The sequence below is a fragment of the Cervus elaphus genome, chromosome 11 (genome assembly GCF_910594005.1).
Source record: "Cervus elaphus chromosome 11, mCerEla1.1, whole genome shotgun sequence".
Lineage (NCBI taxonomy): Eukaryota > Metazoa > Chordata > Mammalia > Artiodactyla > Cervidae > Cervus > Cervus elaphus.
Genome location: NC_057825.1, coordinates 102,475,930 through 102,493,978, shown reverse-complemented (window position 1 = coordinate 102,493,978; position 18,049 = coordinate 102,475,930). Strand labels below are relative to the sequence as shown.

General features: G+C 38.5%; 1 protein-coding gene and 1 pseudogene across 1 annotated transcript; both read right to left on the bottom strand.

The window, feature by feature from the left end:
- Positions 1–1,057: 1,057 nt before the first annotated feature.
- Positions 1,058–1,975, bottom strand: LOC122702505 (olfactory receptor 4A47-like). The gene has a single exon (XM_043916113.1). The coding sequence runs from the start codon at positions 1,973–1,975 to the stop codon at positions 1,058–1,060; it is 918 nt and encodes a 305-aa protein (XP_043772048.1).
- A 14,757-nt stretch (positions 1,976–16,732) lies between these two features.
- On the bottom strand, positions 16,733–17,798 carry LOC122703383 (annotated as a pseudogene).
- Between the last annotated feature and the right edge of the window lie 251 nt (positions 17,799–18,049).

The window sequence follows — 18,049 nt, the reverse complement described above, 5'->3', positions numbered from 1 at the left end:
ATCCTAAAAATAATTAATATTGCACACTGAAATATTCTTCATCAATTGTATTGTACTAAGACATAGAAACAAAATAATATGTGTAAAGTACCTTGCAGATACAAAAGTAAGTCATCTAAATCAAATATTAATATGGGCTGTCTTTGTGTGAAGAGGAGTAAGCTGAGATGTATATAATACTTCTTAATCTCCTTTTTTCTGAAATCTGTAATACACCTCAATAATTTTGAAAAAGATCACATTATTTAAGAGAAAAGTATGAGGAAAAACTTACACTAAATAAATAAATTAGCAGTATTAACTATGACTTAACTCATTGTGTAGCTTAGCAGCAGCAACTCATCGCGTCAGGGGAGTGTGTAATTTCATTAGTTCTGCCTCACCACAGCAAAGATTGGAAACTGCAGACCAGTGTTATAGCTTGGTTACAGCTCAGAGTTTTATTCAGCAACTAAAGGAAACTACACCCTGGAGGTGTGAGGGCAGGGGGTCCCAAAGGAAAGGACTCAATCTGTCTTAACTTTCTCTTTTTATACATTTTATGCACCAGCCCCCCCACCCTCGCCCCCGCCCCGGCCCAGCCTGCCTTATGCAAATTGCGCTAGCCAAGAAGTGGGTGTGTTTGCTTCACCTAAAGTCCTCACTCCGGTCCTGAAGATTTTCTTTTGTTCCATTTTTGTGGGCTTCTCCCTTTCTTTGTCTTTTAGCCACTGCCATTTCGGACTCCTTTTTCCTATTCTAACTACCTAACAATCATACAGAACATAAATGTATAGTTTTAATAAAGTTATTTTATACCCAAAGCTGTACATATTTTCCAAGGAAATTGTGTAAATCTTAAAAACCTATTTCAAGCAAAATATAAACTTTGAAATAAGAAGTCATTAAAATGTTAAAATTATATTTTGATCATGGGAAATATTCAGATAATAAATCTTTTTATCATGACTAAGTTAATAATACTGAGGAGATATTGACTGCAGTTAAATAACCACACAAGGCTTTCCTGGGAAGAGCAATTCTTCACTGCAAATTGGTCATTCCTTTCCCTGTTGTCTCATGTTCTTTTTCTGATCCAGAGCTTTCCCATGGCATTTTGAATCTCACTGTTTCTCAGAGTATAGATTAGAGGGTTCACCATAGGGGTGATAATGGTATAAAACACAGCCAAGGACTTATCAATGGGTAAGATGGAAGGAGGTCTCACATACAGAAATATACAGGGCACAAAGAAGAGGAGCACCACAGTGATGTGGGAGCCGCAGGTGGACAAGGCTTTGCGCCTGCCTTCCTGACTAATATTCTTCAGGGAGTGCAGAATGACCCCATAGGAGATGAGTAAGAGGGTGAAGAGGACCACACAGATTATGCCATCATTGGCAACCACTATGACAGCAATAATGTGGGTGTCAGTGCAGGCCAGTTTTAACAAAGGGTACATGTCACACATGAAGTGGTCAATAACATTGGGGCCACAGAAGGGAAGGCTGTAGACAAAGTGAATGTTAACTATAGCGTGTAACAGTCCACCAACCCAAGCCAACAGCAGCAGCAGGACACACACTCGCTGACTCATGGTTGTCACATAATGCAAGGGTTTGCAGATGGCCACGTAGCGGTCATAGGCCATGACCACCAGGAGTAAAATCTCAGCACCGCCAAAAAAATGCTCTGTAAAGAGCTGAATCATGCAAGCTTGGAATGAAATGGTTTTCTTCTCATAGAGTAAGTCTATAAATGTGTTTGGGTTAACTGTAGTAGCATAAACAGCATCCATAAATGATAAGTAGCCAAGAAGGATATACATAGGGGCACCCAGGGTTGGGCTGAACACCACAGTCAGGACAATGAGTAGGTTGCCCACCATGGTCACAGTGTAAATGAGCAAGAACAATACAAATAATATTTTCTGACCCTGGTTGCTCTGAGTGAGCCCCAAGAGGACAAACTCAGTCACATTATTCCTTTTTTCCATAGTGTTCTGTGTGTTTTATTTCAGATCTTATGACACAATTATCTATAAAAATAATTGTTACTTATGACTTCCTGAAGTCTTGTGATAATTCTTTTATTCATTCAAAAATATGTCTTGTGATTTATTATTTTCTGGTACTTTCAGATATTGTAATACAATGTTGTGAGTTCCCTGGTTGTCCAGTGGTTAGGATGTGGTGCTTTCACTGCAGTGGCCCGGGATTCAATCCCTGGTTGGAGAACTAAGATCCTACAAGTCACATGGGGCAGCCAAAAAAGAAAAGAAAATACAAGGCTGATTAAAACATATTGCCCGATCACAACAATCTTATAGACCAAGGCAAATGACAAAAGACCATATGTGAGAAAACTACATGGTATTAAATAAATGAGGTAGCACAACTAGCTTACCAACTGGAAGCTAATTAAATTGTACATATAGCTAGTACCTTACACAAAAATAAACATTTATTAAAGGCCTAAAAAAAAATAAAGCAAGATTTACATCATATTTACTTTCCAGTTAATGAAGGAGGTGAGTTTCTACATTCTAGGGTTCAATAATTCTTCTTAACCAATCATTTAAACCCCAAACAGATATATTTGATGATTTCAAAAATGTTTATAAAGATTTAGGAAATAATACCACAATGCCAATGGACAAAATTAATTTGAAAAAGGCTTGACTTCAGAGGATATACACCAAGCAAATATCTAAGATAAGCAAAGTTCTCTAAGAAATTAACTAGCAAATGATTAAAATTTAAAATAAATAAAAATATAACCAATCTATTAAAGGAAGAATATCCCTAAATGGCCAATAAACATGATAGGATGCTGAAGCTCACCTGTGAATGGAAAAGTAGGACTCAAAGTAATAGCTTGCTTACTACAGCATTCCTTGGGTTCTTGAAAGCCACTCAATGAAGGTCTACAAATGTTACTTTACCTTTTAATATTTTAGTGTATTAACAGGCTATGTTTAGAGAGCATATAAATTGAAACTATCATCAGATTTACAAATATATGCCCATGAAAATTCCCCAAATCCTTGTACTTGAAATTAATTTCTAAGAATATTTTTGAGAAGGTAAATTTCTTGGATCATTAAATAAGAAAATATCCAAAAAGGATGGAATAGAATAGAAAGAATCTCCAATATTTTAGTAATCACAAAGAATTCCTAACACAGCTATTTATGAAAATCACAAAGAAGAGCTCTTAAAAGATGAATTCTTACCCCAGCAACATACTCTTGCAAGATAGAAAGACTAAAAGAGAATTTTCTGTCTAAATATACTTCCTGATTACCTGCCTATAAGGAGAGCCTTTAAATGCATGTTCTGGTCTTTGATGCCATCTCCCTTGGCCCTCATGCACTGATGCCTTTTCTGGGAACACAAAGAGCAAGATACATGCAGCATCACTGTATCTTGAACTGGTTCCATGTGACCAACTCTTTCCATGATTATAGGAAATTAATTCATCTCAGTCTTTCAGAAACTTTGCATTTCATGTTGTTGGGATTTTCAAAATTAGCTAATATTAATGCCCTGTTACCTAAAGGACTCTGAATATTGGTATTGAACAGAAACACAACTTTTTCATTGTTGCAGGATTTGTTCTCATAACAAATGTTAAATCAACATTTTGATTTAGCCTTTGATTCTCTCTCAGGGAGAGATAAAATTACAAATTTTGTACAAACTATTTACAATAAAAATTTTGTCATTGGTGTTTATACCAAGGAAAATGAAATAGTGAAATGACCTTTGCAATGTTTTGATTCTTAGTCTCTTACTGACCTGTCTTCATACAGCATTATTAAATTTGGATTTATTAAAGGATAGAGAATAATTTCATATACATACTTTTATTATGATTTGAGACCATCATTTCAATTCCAGAAGAATCCTGTCATGTGATTTCTGCTATAGACAAATACAGTCTGAGGTAAAGGTAAAAGCCTGCCAACACTTTGTCTACATTTAATGGCAGCACATATTATTGAGTCATTCAGTTGGTGTCTCTCCAAGGGAGATTCTCATCTAATTAAATTCTCTGGAACCCTAATCATTGTTTTGAAGTAGACTATCTCCAGAGATGCCACTAGGATTGTCATCATGCAGAACAGAATTTACAGAACCTTATTCTCTGGGGAAAGTCAAGAAAACAACTTGAGGTCATATCACCAAAAGGGAAAAGTTAATTTTGTACACAAATAAAGTATGTAAATCCTTCCTGTTTAAATCATGACCTTCAAAATAGACATATCTGTTTTAAGCTTTGTTTTTGAAGATGATATCTGAACTGATTTCCAGAAACAAGGAATGCTAATTTTAGAAAAGGCCTTTTAAGGTCTAGTTCAAATACAGATAAAGAAGTCCCATTTGATGTTGTTTTTCGGTCACTAAGTTATGTCTGACTCTTTGTAACTCCATGAACTGCAGCACAACAGGCTTCCCTGTCCTTCACTATCTCCCAGAATTTGCTTAAACTCATGTCCCTTGAGTTGGTGATGCCATCCAACCATCTCATCCTCAGTTGCCCCCTTCTCCTCTCATCCTCAATTTTTCCCAGCATCAGGGGCTTTCCCAGTGAGTTGGCTCTTTGCCTCGGGTGGCCAAAGAACTGGAGCTTCTCCTTTCAGTATCAGTCCTTCCAGTTAATATTCAGGGTTGATTTCCATTAGAATTGACTGGCTTGATTTCCTTGTTGTCCAAGGGACTCTCGAGTATCTTCTTCAGCACCACAGTTCAAAAGCATCAGTTCTTCAGTGTTCAACCTTCTTTATGCTTCAACTGTCATATCTACACATGGCTACTGGTAGAACTATAGTCCTGACTACATGGAATTTTGTCAGCAAAGTGTTTGCCTCTGATTTTCAATACTCTGTCTAGGTTTGTCATAACTTTTTTCCCCAAGGAATGGCTGCAGTCACCATTCACAGTGATTTTGGAGCCCAAGTAAATAAAATCTGTCACTGTTTCCATTGTTTCCCCATCTATTTGCCATGAAGTGATGGGACTGGATACCAAGATCATTTTTTGAATGTTGAGTTTTAAGCCAGCTTTTCACTTTCATCAAGAGGATCTTTAGTTCCTCTTCATTTTCTGCCATTAAAGTGGTATCATCTGCAAATCTGAGGTTATTGGTATTTCTGAAATCTTGATTCCAGGTTGGAGTCATCCAGTCAGGCATTTTGCATGATGTACTCAGAATATAAGTTAAATAAGCAGGGTGACAGTATATAGCCTTGATCTACTCCTTTCCCAAGTTTGAACCAATCTGTTGCCTCATGTACAGTTCTAACTGTTGCTTCTTGACCAGCACACAAGTTTTTCACAAAGCAGGTATGGTGATCTGGTATTCCAGTCTCTTTAAGAATTTTTCACAGTTTGTTGTGATCCATACAGTCAAAGGCTTTAATTTAGTCAATGAAGCAGAAGTAGATGTTGTCCTATCGTGTGTCCCATAATCTCATGTAGAAAAAATAATAGAATCCATCTTAGTATCAGTGTAGGGGGAAAAAAGAAAAAAAAGCATATATTGGACTATTCCATTCACCTCAAAGTGCTCAAGGGACATTCACCAAAGTAGAAAATACCCTAGGCCATTACACAAGTTGCAATACACTTTTAAGGAATTAAATAACACATAATTCAAATATACATCATTTAAACCAGAAAGTGATAAAATCTATAGCTTTTTCCAATTATTTACAAGTTTTGCAAAGCAAGCTAAAATTACTAAAACAAGTTAAAATGGCTTTCAACATTTTCAGAGATATATTGGGATTTTTTCTTTTTTTTCTATTTGGATATGAGATGATCAGAAGCATCATCCCATGGAAACTAAAAAACTGCAACAGTTTACAGATTCACTCTTGTTGAGAACAGCCTGATGACTGATTCTCTATTACTAAAATTTAAAGCAGGAACTAAGACATGACAGGACAGAAATGGTAAGCACAAGCTACAGTTAAGTCTCATACTTCAGATATGCAACACACAAATAAGAGTTAATCCAGGTGCAGAGGTTCTCCCAAAGGAACAAAAGGGTCTGAGTCCCACATAGTACTTCTCAATTCAGGGGTCCTATACAGGGAAAATAAACCCCTTACCATATATGACTTTGAAATCAGTGAGGGTTCTTTTGAGAGATCCAAGGGCTTTAGAAAATAGACCCCAGCCTTAAAGGTCACACACAAAAATCACTCAGAGTCCAAGAAAAAATAGAAACCTGAAAGGAGCCTGCATTAGACCAAGATATTGATATTGGACAGTGAGCATCCCTAAGAGGTAGGAGAAATTGAGTCATATAGGAACATGGATGTTGCTTGCTAATATTGTTTCCATTTCAAACATACCTTTTTAAATGATCTACTATTAAAAAAAAAGAAAAGAAAGGGACATAATGTTCTTATTTAAAGTCAGACCAAACTGAAACTCTAGCTGTGCTTCAAATAATACAAATCTACCTCCATATTTTTTCTCCTGGGTCATACTCATAAAATGTTTATTGTCTTATTCATTCCCCATTTTTTTTAATTTATCTCTTTACTTGCTTACTATCTATCTATAACCTCCAGAATCTTATTTCCATACCAAACAACAACAACAACAAAAGACCTTGTTTCTCATATTTAACTTTGCATACCTAGCTCCCATAACTCCCTGGCCTACTGTGGACAGAGAATACTATTCGGTTGATAAACTAAAAAGTTAAAATTTCCTAAAGTGAATTGACCATGGGGACTTTTTTTCTTTTGCCAGTAACAAATGTTAACACTATGTGATAGCAATGGGGGGAAAAACCCCAATGGAAACAGCACCTATTCAGCTCTTCAAGGTGCTCCCTTGTGTGTAAACACAGTATCAAACTCCTCAATGATTGAGTTGCTTGTTTATCCTCTAAATATCTCTTTCACCCAAGTGGCACTTCTTTTGAAATGCAACCATTTGAATTCCATTTCTTGAGCCTATTACATACTTTTCATGATGCCCATGAAGGATAATATATCTTCAGAAAACAGATCATCAGATGACTTTCTCTGACACAAGAGGAATGAAGAGGCTGTAAGTAATCTAGGAAATGGAGGTTAGCAGAGAGCTGAAGGGAAGAAAGTGCCCTGACCCCAAATAAAAAAAAAAGTTCACAATGTGGCCAATGTTCACAATGTTCAGTGTTCACAATGTGGCCAATGATCAGATCTGTGTTTTGATATTTTCATGTCACGACAACAAAGAGTATAATGAAGTGGGAAGAGCAGAAAAAGTTGACTTTAAAAGAATTCCTATTCTTGCTTAACTTTACTGAGTCACAGTTTCCTCTTGTATAAAATGGAGTAAAACTCTCACTACTAATAATTGTTCCTACAATAAGAGAGTTAAAGTATGCAAATAACCTGTCAAAATGAAACTTCCTTGGTGGCACAGTGACTGCACGTCTGTCTGCCAATGTAGGGGACAGAAGTTTGATCCCTGGTTCAGGACGATCTCACATGCCACGGAGCAAATAAGCCTGTGCGCCACAACTACTGAAGTCCACCAACCCTAGAGCCCACACGCTGAAACTACTGAGCCTGCATGCTGCAACCACGGGCTTCAGCACTGGCGCCTACAGCCTATGCTCTGCAACAAGAGAAGTCACGACAATGAGAAGTCCATGCACCAAGGCTAGAGAGTAGCCCCCTTTCACCACAGCTAGAGAAAAACCTGCACACAGGAACAAAAGCCCATTGCAGCCAAAAGTAAATGAATTAATTAATAAAAATAAGAATCTGTCAAGATGTTTGGCTCATAGTTGTCCTTCAGCTATAGTTATCTCACTTCCCTCACTTAATGCCTAGTATTTTCACTGAGTAAAAATTGTGGATTAGGCTAAAGTATCCTTATACTTTGGATAAGGTTGGTAGGTGCCCAATATTCTACTGGGATAGAGCAGAGAAATAGCTACAGAAAGAATGAAGAGGCTAAGACAAAGCAGAAATTATGCCCAGTTGAGGTTGTATCTGGTGGTGAAAGGAAAGTCTGATGCTATAAAAAAACAATATTGCATAGGAATTGGAATGTTAGGTCCATGAAACAAGGCAAATTGGAAGTGGTCAAGCAGGAGATGGCAAGAGTGAACATCAACATTTTAAGAATCAGTGGACTAAAATGGACAGGAAAGGGGGGATTTAATTAAGATGACCATTATATCTGCTACTGTGCACAGGAATCCCCCTTAAAAGGAATGGAGTAGCCCTCATAGTCAGCAATAGAGTCCAAAATGCAGCACATGGTTACAATCTCAAAATGAAAGAATGATCTCAGTTTGTTTCTAAGGCAAAACGTTCAATATCACAGTAATCCAAGTCTATGCCCTGAACTCTAATGCTGAAGAAGCTGAAGTTGAATGATTCTATGAAGACTTAGAAGACCTCCTAGAACTAACACCAAAAACAAACAAACAACAAAAGATGTCCTTTTCATCTTGGGAGACTGGAATACAAAATTTGGAAGCCAAGAGATACCTGGAGTAACAGGCAAGTTTGGCCTTGGAATACAAAATGAAGTAGAGCAAAGACTATCAAGAGTCTTTTTTTTTTTTTTTTTCAAAAGAAAGCACTGGTCTTAGCAAACACACTCTTCCAACAACACAAGAGACTACTCTACACACAGACAACACCAGTGGTCAGTACCGAAATCATATTGATTATATTCTTTGCAGATGAAGATGGAGAAACTCTATAGAATCAGCAAAAATAAGACCAGGAGTTGACTGTGGCTCATATCATCAGTTCCTTATTGCAAAATTTAGGCTCAAATAGAATAAAGTATGGAAACCACTAGACCATTCAGGTATGGTCTAAATCAAATGCCTATGATTATACAGTGGAGGTGATGAATAGATTCAAGGCACTAGATCTGGTAGACAGAGTGCCTAAAGAACTATGGATGGAGGTTTGTAACACTGTACAGGAGGTGATGACCAAAATTATCCCCCAAAGAAAGAAATGCTAGAAGATAAAGTGGGTGTCTGAGGAGGCTTTACAAAAAATTGAGAAAAGAAGAGAGGTGAAAATAAAAAAACAAAGGTTATACCCAACTGAATGCAGAGTTCCAGAGAATAGCAAAGAGAGATAAGAAAGCCTTCTTAAGTGACCAATGAAAAGAAATAGGGGGAAACAATGGAATGGGAAAGACTAGAAATCTCTTTAAGAAAATTGGAGCTACCAAGGGAATACTTCATACAAAGATAGGCACAATAAAGGACAAAAAAGTCAAGGACCTAACAGAAGCAGAAGAGATTAAGAAAAGGTAGCAAGAATACACAGAAGAACTGTACAGAAAAACTCTTACTAACCCAGTTAACCAGGCTTATGAGATCACTCACCTAGAACCAGACACCCTGGTGTGTGAAGTCAAGTGGGCCTTAGGAAGTATTACTAAAAACAAAGCTAGTGGAGGTGATGGAATTCCAGTTGTGCTATTTCAAAGCTTAAAAGATGATGCTGTGAAAGTGCTGCACTCAATATGTCAACAAATTTGGAAAACTCAGCAGTGCCATAGGACAGGAAAGATCAGTTTTCATTCTGATTACAAAGAAAAGCAATGCCAAAGAATGTTTAAATTACCATACGAATGCAATCATTTCACATGCCACCAAGATTATGCTCAAAATCCTTCAAGCTAGGCCTCAGCAGTTCGTGAACCAAGAACTCCCAGGTATACAAACTGGATTTAGAAAAGGCAGAGGAACCAGAGATCAAACTGCCAACATACACTGGATTATAGAAAAATCAAGGAAATTTTTTTAAAAATCTATTTCTGCTTCATTGACTATGCTAAATCCTTTGATAGTGCGTGTCACAACAAACTGTGGAATATTCTTAAAGAGATGGAAGATCTCTTTAAGAATATATACCAGATCATCTACCTGCCTCCTGAGAATCCTGTATGCAGAACAAGAAGCAACAGTTAAACCACACATGGAACAAAGAATTTCTTCAAAATTGGGAAAAGAGTACATCAAGCTGTGTATTGTCACTCTGCTATATAACTTAACGTGCAGAGTACATCATGCAAAATTCCGGGCTGGGTGAATCACAAGGTGGAATCAAGACTGCCGGAATAAATATCAACCACCTCAGATATGCAAATGATACCACTTTAATGGCAGAAAGTGAAGAGGAACTAAAGAATCTCTTGATGAAGGTGAAAGAGGAGAGTGAAAAAACTGGCTTGAAACTGAACATTCAAAAAATGAAGATCATGGCATTCGGTCCTATCACTTCTCGGCAAATAGATGCGGAGAATGTGTAAACTTTCAGATTCCACTTTCTTGGGCTCCAAAATTGATACAGATGGTGGCTGCAGCCCCCATAATAAAAACCCTTTCTCCTTTGAAGAATAGCTATATCAAAACTAGACAGTGTTTTAAAAAGCAGAGACATCTCTTTACCAACAAATGTTCATATAGTCAAATCTATGATTTTTTCCAGTAGTCTTGTCTGGGTGTGAGAGTTGGACCATAAAGAAGGCTGACTGCCAAAGAACTGACACTTACAAACTGTGGTGCTGGAGAAAACTGTTGAAGAGTCCCTTGCACTGAAAGGAGATCAAACCAGTCAATCCTAAAGGAAATCAACCCTGAATATTCATTGAAAGGACTGATGCTGAAGCTGAAGCTCCATCGAATTCAGGTATCCCCCACTGAAGGATTCTTTACCAGCTGAGCCACAAGGGAAGCCCAGGAATACTGGTGTGTGTAGCCTTTCCCTTTTCCAGCAGATCTTCCTGATTCAGAAACTGAGCTGGGGTCTCCTGCATTGTAGGTGGATTCTTTACCAACTGAGCTGTCAGGGAAGCCCATACTTTGGCCACCTGGTGCAAAGAGTTAACTCACTGGAAAAGCCCCTGATCCTGGGAAACACTGAGGGCAAGAGAAGAGGGCGACAGAGGATGAGATGGTTGGATGGCATCACTAACTCAATGAACATGAATTTGAGCAAATTCAGGGAGATAGTAATGGACAGAGAAGCCTAGTGTGCTTCAGTTCATAGGGTCACAAAGAGTTGGACATAACTGAACAACAACAACAATCCTTATACAACAGATCCACATATTGTAGCTCATTGATTCTTATGAAAACATGATTTAATACTATATGTATTTTTTTATTGGGTTGGTTGGTTGGTTTTAATGAATATGAAGTAGTCACATGGCAGTTGGTCTTCAGAAGAGATTCTTGATGATGAATGCAAAGGAACATCTAAACAAGCTTTAAACTTACTCATGATCAAGCAAAACATCATGCAGTCTACCCTTCTTATTTCAGCTCTGACACTTTCCAAGTTTTATGTTGACAATTTATAATTTGTGCCTCAATAATCTTCTAAGCCCTCAACTGAGCCACTGTTATTGCTCCTAAGACATAATCATTGCCTAGACTCCTTCAAACTCTAAGTTTAGTCTTAGATTAGACACTACATTCACTTAAGACTTTTCCCATCCTTAAAACTGCATTCCAACTCAGCTATTTAAAAATACTAAGACTTGATACTGTTAAAGTGCTGTACTCAATATGCCAGCAAATTTGGAAAACTCAGCAGTGGTCACAGGACTGGAAAAGGTCAGTTTTCATTCCAATCCCAAAGAAGGGAAGTGCCAAAAAATAGTTCAAACTACTGTACAATTGTGTTCATTTCACATGTTAGTAAAATTCATGTTAAGAGCTAGTTGTTCAATAGTATCCAACTCTTTGCAGCCCTGTGGACTAGAGCCTATCATGCTCTTCTGTTCATGAAATTCTACAGGCAAGAATATTGGCATGTGTTGCCATCTCTTCTCCACAGGACCTTCCAATCCTGGGATTAAACCCAGGTCTCCTGCATTGGCAGAAGGATTCTTTACATCTGAGCCACTAGGAAAGTCTATGCTAACAAGGTAATGCCCAAAATCCTTCAAGCTAGGCTTAAACAATTTGTGAACCCAGAACTTCCAGGCACTCAAGGTGAATTTAGAGAAGGCAGAGGAATCAGAGATCAAATCGACAACATCAATTGAATCATAGAAAAAACAAGCAAGGGATTGAAAAAATAAATCTACTTATGTTTCATTGACTATGCTAAATACTATGACTGTGTGGATCACAACAAACTGGAAAATTCTGAAAGAGATGAGAATCCCAGAGTACCTACCTTACCTATCTCCTGAGAAATCTGTATGCAGGTCAAGAAGCAACAGTTAGAACTGGAAATGGAAAAATGGACTGGTAAAGCCATTCAAGGCTATATATTGTCATGCTGCTTATTGAACTTCTGTGCAGAGTATATGAAATGCTGGGCTGGATGAATCACAAGCTGGAACCAAGATTTTCAGGAGAAATAACAACAAGCACAGATATGCAGATCATAGCACTCTAATGGCAGAAAGTGAAAAGGAACTAAAGAACCTCTTGATGAGGATAAAAGAGGAGAGTGGAAAAAGCTGGCTTAACATTAAACATTCAAAAGAATAAGATCATGGCCTCTGGTCCCATTAAGTTAAGTTAAGTCGCTCAGTTGTGTCCAACTCTTTGCGACCCCGTGGACTATAGCCTACCAGGCTCCTCCATCCATGGGATTCTCCAGGCAAGAATACGGGAGTGGGTTGCCATTTCCTTCTCCAGGGGATCTTTCCGACCCAGGGATTGAACCCGGGTCTCCCACATTGCAGGCAGACGCTTTAACCTCTGAGCCACCAGGGAAGCCCATTATTTCATGGCAAATAGATGGGGAAAATGTGGGGAAAGTCAGATTTTATTTTCTTGGGTTTCAAAATCACTGCAGCCATGGTGCAGTGCATTCATGATGACTGCTAATGGTGACTGATAATGGTGATTGCAGCCATGAAACTAAATGATGCTTGAAAAGCTATGACAGATCTAGAAGGTGTATTAAAAATCAGAGACATCACTTTGCTGACAAAGGTCCATATAGTCAAAGCTATGGTTTTTCCAGCTGTCATGTATGGATGTGAGATTTCAACCATACAGAAGGCTGAGTGCTGAAGAATTGACACTTGTAAACTGTAGTGCTGGAGAAAACTCTGGAGAGTCCCTTGGACTGAAAAGACATCAAACCAGTCAGTCCTAAAGGAGGAAATCAACCTTTAATATTCATTGGAAGGATTGATGATGAAGCTGAAGCTCCAAAAATTTGGCCACCTGATGCGAAGAGCTGACTCCTTAGAAAAGACCCTGATGCTGGGAATGTTTGAGGGCAGGAGGAGATGGAGATGACAGAGGATGGGATGGTAGGATGGCATCACTGACTCAATGGACATGAGTTTGAACAAACTCTGGGAGATAGTGAAGGACAGAGAAAACTGGCGTACTGCAGCACGTGGGGTCACAAAGAATCAAACACAACTTAGCAACTGAACAGCAACCTCTGAATGACTCTAAATCTCCTCTCTATTAGTCACAAGACAGAATGAACCACATATCATTTCCTCTTGATTTTGTTGAAAGGTTTAATTCTCAGCAAATTCAGACTTAACCTTTTAAATACATTAAGTGCTAATTATATCATTTTCCATGCCTAGATATTGTGAGAAAAGTTCTGTTTCTAATTAATGGGAGATAACCATGAATAACTCTGTAAACACAAGCACCCCTGTACCATGCTCAGACATTACTAAATGTCCAAATTATTCACAAAATAGCTCCAGTTAATCACTATATTTGAGACAATGACATTCATTGAGAAGTAATATGTGTTGGAGTGCTATAGCCAGAGAAGCTTAGACTTATAAAGACTTACTAATAATGTAGAATAATGTAGAATGACTGTGTATTATTTACCTGCATAAAGGAGCACTGCAGGTTTCCCTCGTTTTCAGAAAGTTCACCTTAGACAGTCGGCTTTTACGAAGACCAACACTTGCACTTGTTTTCACTAATGCAAATATATCTAAAGGGGGTTTTTATTTTACAAAAAGAAATCCATTATCATACTAAAGTTGGTGTGTTTCTACAATATTTTTCCATCTTTATTTTATTGAGGTATAGTTAATTTACAACACTATGTTACTTTCCGGTGTACACTAAAGTGGTAAAGTGGTTCATATATATATATAGCCTTTGACTGTGTGGATCACAATAAACTGGGGAAGTTTCTGAAGGAGAAGGGAATACCAGATCACCTCACCTGCCTCTTGAGAAACCTGTATGCAGGTCAGGAAGCAACAGTTAGAACTGGACATGGACCAACAGACTGGTTCCAATAGGAAAAAGTGTATGTCAAGGCTGTATATTGTCCCCCTGCTGATTTAACTTCTATGCAGAGTGCATCATGAGAAACGCTGGGCTGGAAGAAGCACAAGCTGGAATCAAGATTGCCAGGAGAAATATCAATAACCTCAGATATGCAGATGACACCACCCTTATGGCAGAAAGTGAAGAAGAACTAATGGGCCTCTTGATGAAAGTGAAAGAGGAGAGTGAAAAAGTTGGCTTAAAGCTCAACATTCGGAAAACTAAGATCATGGCATCTGGTCTCATCACTTCATGGGAAATAGATGGGGAAACAGTGGAAACAGTGAGAGATTTTATTTGTTTGAGCTCCAAAATCACTGCAGATGGTACTTGCAGCCATGAAATTAAAAGACGCTTACTCCTTGGAAGGAAAGTTATGACCAACCTAGACATCATATTAAAAAGCAGAGACATTACTTTGTCAACAAAGGTCTGTCTAGTCAAGGCTATGGTTTTTCCAATGATCATGTATGGATGTGAGAGTTGGACTATAAAGAAAGCTGAACACCGAAGAATTGATGCTTTTGAACTGTGGTGTTGGAGAAGACTCTTGAGAGTCCCTTGGACTGCAAGGAGACCCAACCAGTCCATCCTGAAGGAGATCAGTCCTGGGTGTTCATTGGAAGGACTGATGTTGAAGCTGAAACTCCAATACTTTGGCCACCTGATGCAAAGAGTTGACTCATTTTAAAAGACCCTGATACTGGGAAAGATAGAGGGCAGGAGGAGAAGGGGATGACAGAGGATGAGATGGTTGGATGACATTACTGACTCAATGGACTTGGGTTTGGGTAGACTCTGGCAATTGGTGATGAACAAGGAAGCCTGGCGTGCTGCGGTTCATGGGGTTGCAAAGAGTCGGACATGAGTGAGCGACTGAACTGAACTGAACTGAGATATGTGTGTGTGTGTGTGTGTGTGTGTGTGTTCTGAAAAAGAACACATATGTGTGTGATTGAGTATGTGTGTTCTTTATCAGGTCATTTTCCATTATAGGTTACCATTACTATAGCAATGCTGGTTGTTTGTAAAAGTAATGTGGCATAACTTGAACTTTCAAAAAAAGAAATAAAAAACAGAAACTTGTACTGCTGAAGTTTATAATGCTACATGTGAGAGAAGCCTGAAACAAATTGGATACCATCTTCATGAAGGACAAAGTGAATCATTAAGACTGCAGGCAGTTTTCTTATCTATAGATCCAAGCATGCTATAGATAATTATGTTTCATTTGTAAGAAACTAAGACTGAGTTTTTAAGCCCTAGATTGGAAGTTTGTAAAGAAGCTGTTGGTTTCCCAGGTGGCCCAGTGGTAAAGAATCCTCCTGCCAAGCTGAAGATGTGGGTTTGATCCCTGGATCGGGAAGATCCCCTGAAGAAGGATATGGCAACCCACTCTAGTATTCTAGCCTGGGAAATCCCATGGATTGGGTTGGCAGGTTGCAGTCCACAGGGTTGCAAAAAGTCAGTCATGATTTAGAGACTAAACAGCAGCAGCTGTTCAACCAAGGAAGTTGAATTCCAGTGTAATAGCTCCTGACCCACTTTATGGGGAAAATACATGTGATTCGAAGCAAGTAAATTACTAAACCGGTCATCTTCAATTTGCTTCTCTGTAAAATGAAAATAATGATAATAGAACCACTGGTTTAGTACATGTATAAATCAACTGAAGTGAATGTGCCTGATAGAGGTTCATCCATGTAAATATACGTATCAGACTTAAAAGAGCTACAGCTTTGGAACTAAACCATAAACTTTTGTCTTGATATTAGTGAAAGATGCTTACCCTTCTTAAAAATTGTTTCTCAAGTCTTGATCTGTAAAATGGAAACATTTTCTTTATATTCAAGAAAATCTGTGAACCATGAGCTTATTTAACAAAATAGAGTAAATTAAGAGTAACTTCAAAATTTATGCTACATTTTTTGCTTTAATAATTATAAATGATGAATTATTATTTCTTCCTTTTGTGGGTGTCACTCATTTGGCTTTAAGTAAATTCATAGTGCAAATAAAAATTCAGATGTTATTCCTTCACTCAACTGTCTCTCCATTGTCTATCTACCTAAGAGTTTCTATCGCTTGTTTTTGTTACCACAGGCTAAGCAAAAATAGGAGTTCTGCCGTCATAGTCCTATGAAAACGCACATTTCATCCAAAGACATATATGAAGAACTTGGTAAAGTACCACTGAGACTTTGGGGAAAAACATATTCTACAATCACCAAACTGGGGGGTTATAGCTATTCTTTCCATTGTGAATTATGAAGGTATGAACATGAACGCTGAAACATTGAGAAAGTACATTAAATCTATCAATATTAAATAAACAACAAATGCTAGTTTCTGGGCCTTTTTTCTTTGTTGTTTTTGTTAATGACATGCAAATTTTAGATTGCATTCAAACTTTGCAACAGGTATAATCCTTCCTAAGTATTTAACTCATCACTTTCTAGGCACCATGAACAGCCTAAGTTGCTCCCCTTGTCAACAAAATTTTCACTGCATTTTCCACCTCTGCATTTCTAACTGTGTATATGATAGGATTTAACATGGGAGTGAGGATTGCAAAGAACACAGCTGCGAACTTGTCCACAGGGTAAGTAGCCACAGGGTGCAGGCAGTTGAATATACAAGGACCAAAAAGAGCACCACTACTATAAAGTGGGAGCCACATGTAGAGAGGGCTTTGCATCATCCTTCAGAGCCATGGGATTTCAGTGAGCTCAGGATGACTATGCAGGAGATGAGGAGCAGGAAAAAAATGAGCAAGGCCATGCCCCCAGTGTTAGCTGCCACCCTGATTCCAAGTGTGTAAGTGTGGCTGCAGGAAAGATGTTTACCCTTCTAAAAAATTGTTCCTCAAGTCTTGATCTGTAAAATGGAAACATTTTCTTTATATTCAAGAAAATCTGTGAACCATAAGCTTATTTCAGGGAGCTCAGTGAGCTCAGGGAGCTCACTGTTAAACTATGTTTTAACAGTGAGAAGAAGTTACACATAAAGTGGTCAATGAGATTTGAGCCACAGAAGGTCAAGTCCATGGAGAAAAGAATCTGCACAGTGGCATGCAGGATCCCTCCAGGTAAGGCCACCACCACCAGGAGCTGGCAAAGCCCGTGTCACATGATGGTCGTGTAGTGCAGAGGCTTGCAAACGGCCACATAGCGGTCATAGGCCATGACAGTGAGGACGATGACCTCTGATCCTCCCAGGAAGTGCTCCACAAAGAGCTGAGTCAGACAGCCACCCCAGGAGATGGTTCTCCTCTGGTACAGCGGGTCAGTGATCATTTTAGGGGTGGTGACGGATGTGAAGGAGGCATCTATGAAGGACAAGTGAGTGAGAAAGAAGTACATGGGAGCAAAAAGTGTGGGGCTGAGGGAGATGGTGATGACAATGAGCAGGTTGGCCAGCATCGTAAACAGGAAAATGAACAGAAAGACAATGAAGAGTATTTTCTGCAAATGTTGATTCGTTGTGAATCCCAAGAGAACAAATTCAGTCACATTGTTGGGAGGCATGGAGACAACCATTTAGGAAGTAACACCTTCCTGGGGACTTAGTCACCTACAAGGAATAAAGAACAATACTTATTAATCATGAATGAACTTAGCCTGAATTTCTTAGGGAAAAAAAAAATACTGTAGCCACTGTAACTGTTGAGCTTGTCCTTGGCACTTTGCTTCTGTGTTTCTTTCAAATCTTTCTTACTTTCTCCATGATGCTTTCTAGCTCTTCAGACAAATAGCATTAGTCACCTGTAAAATAGCTATGGGGCAACATT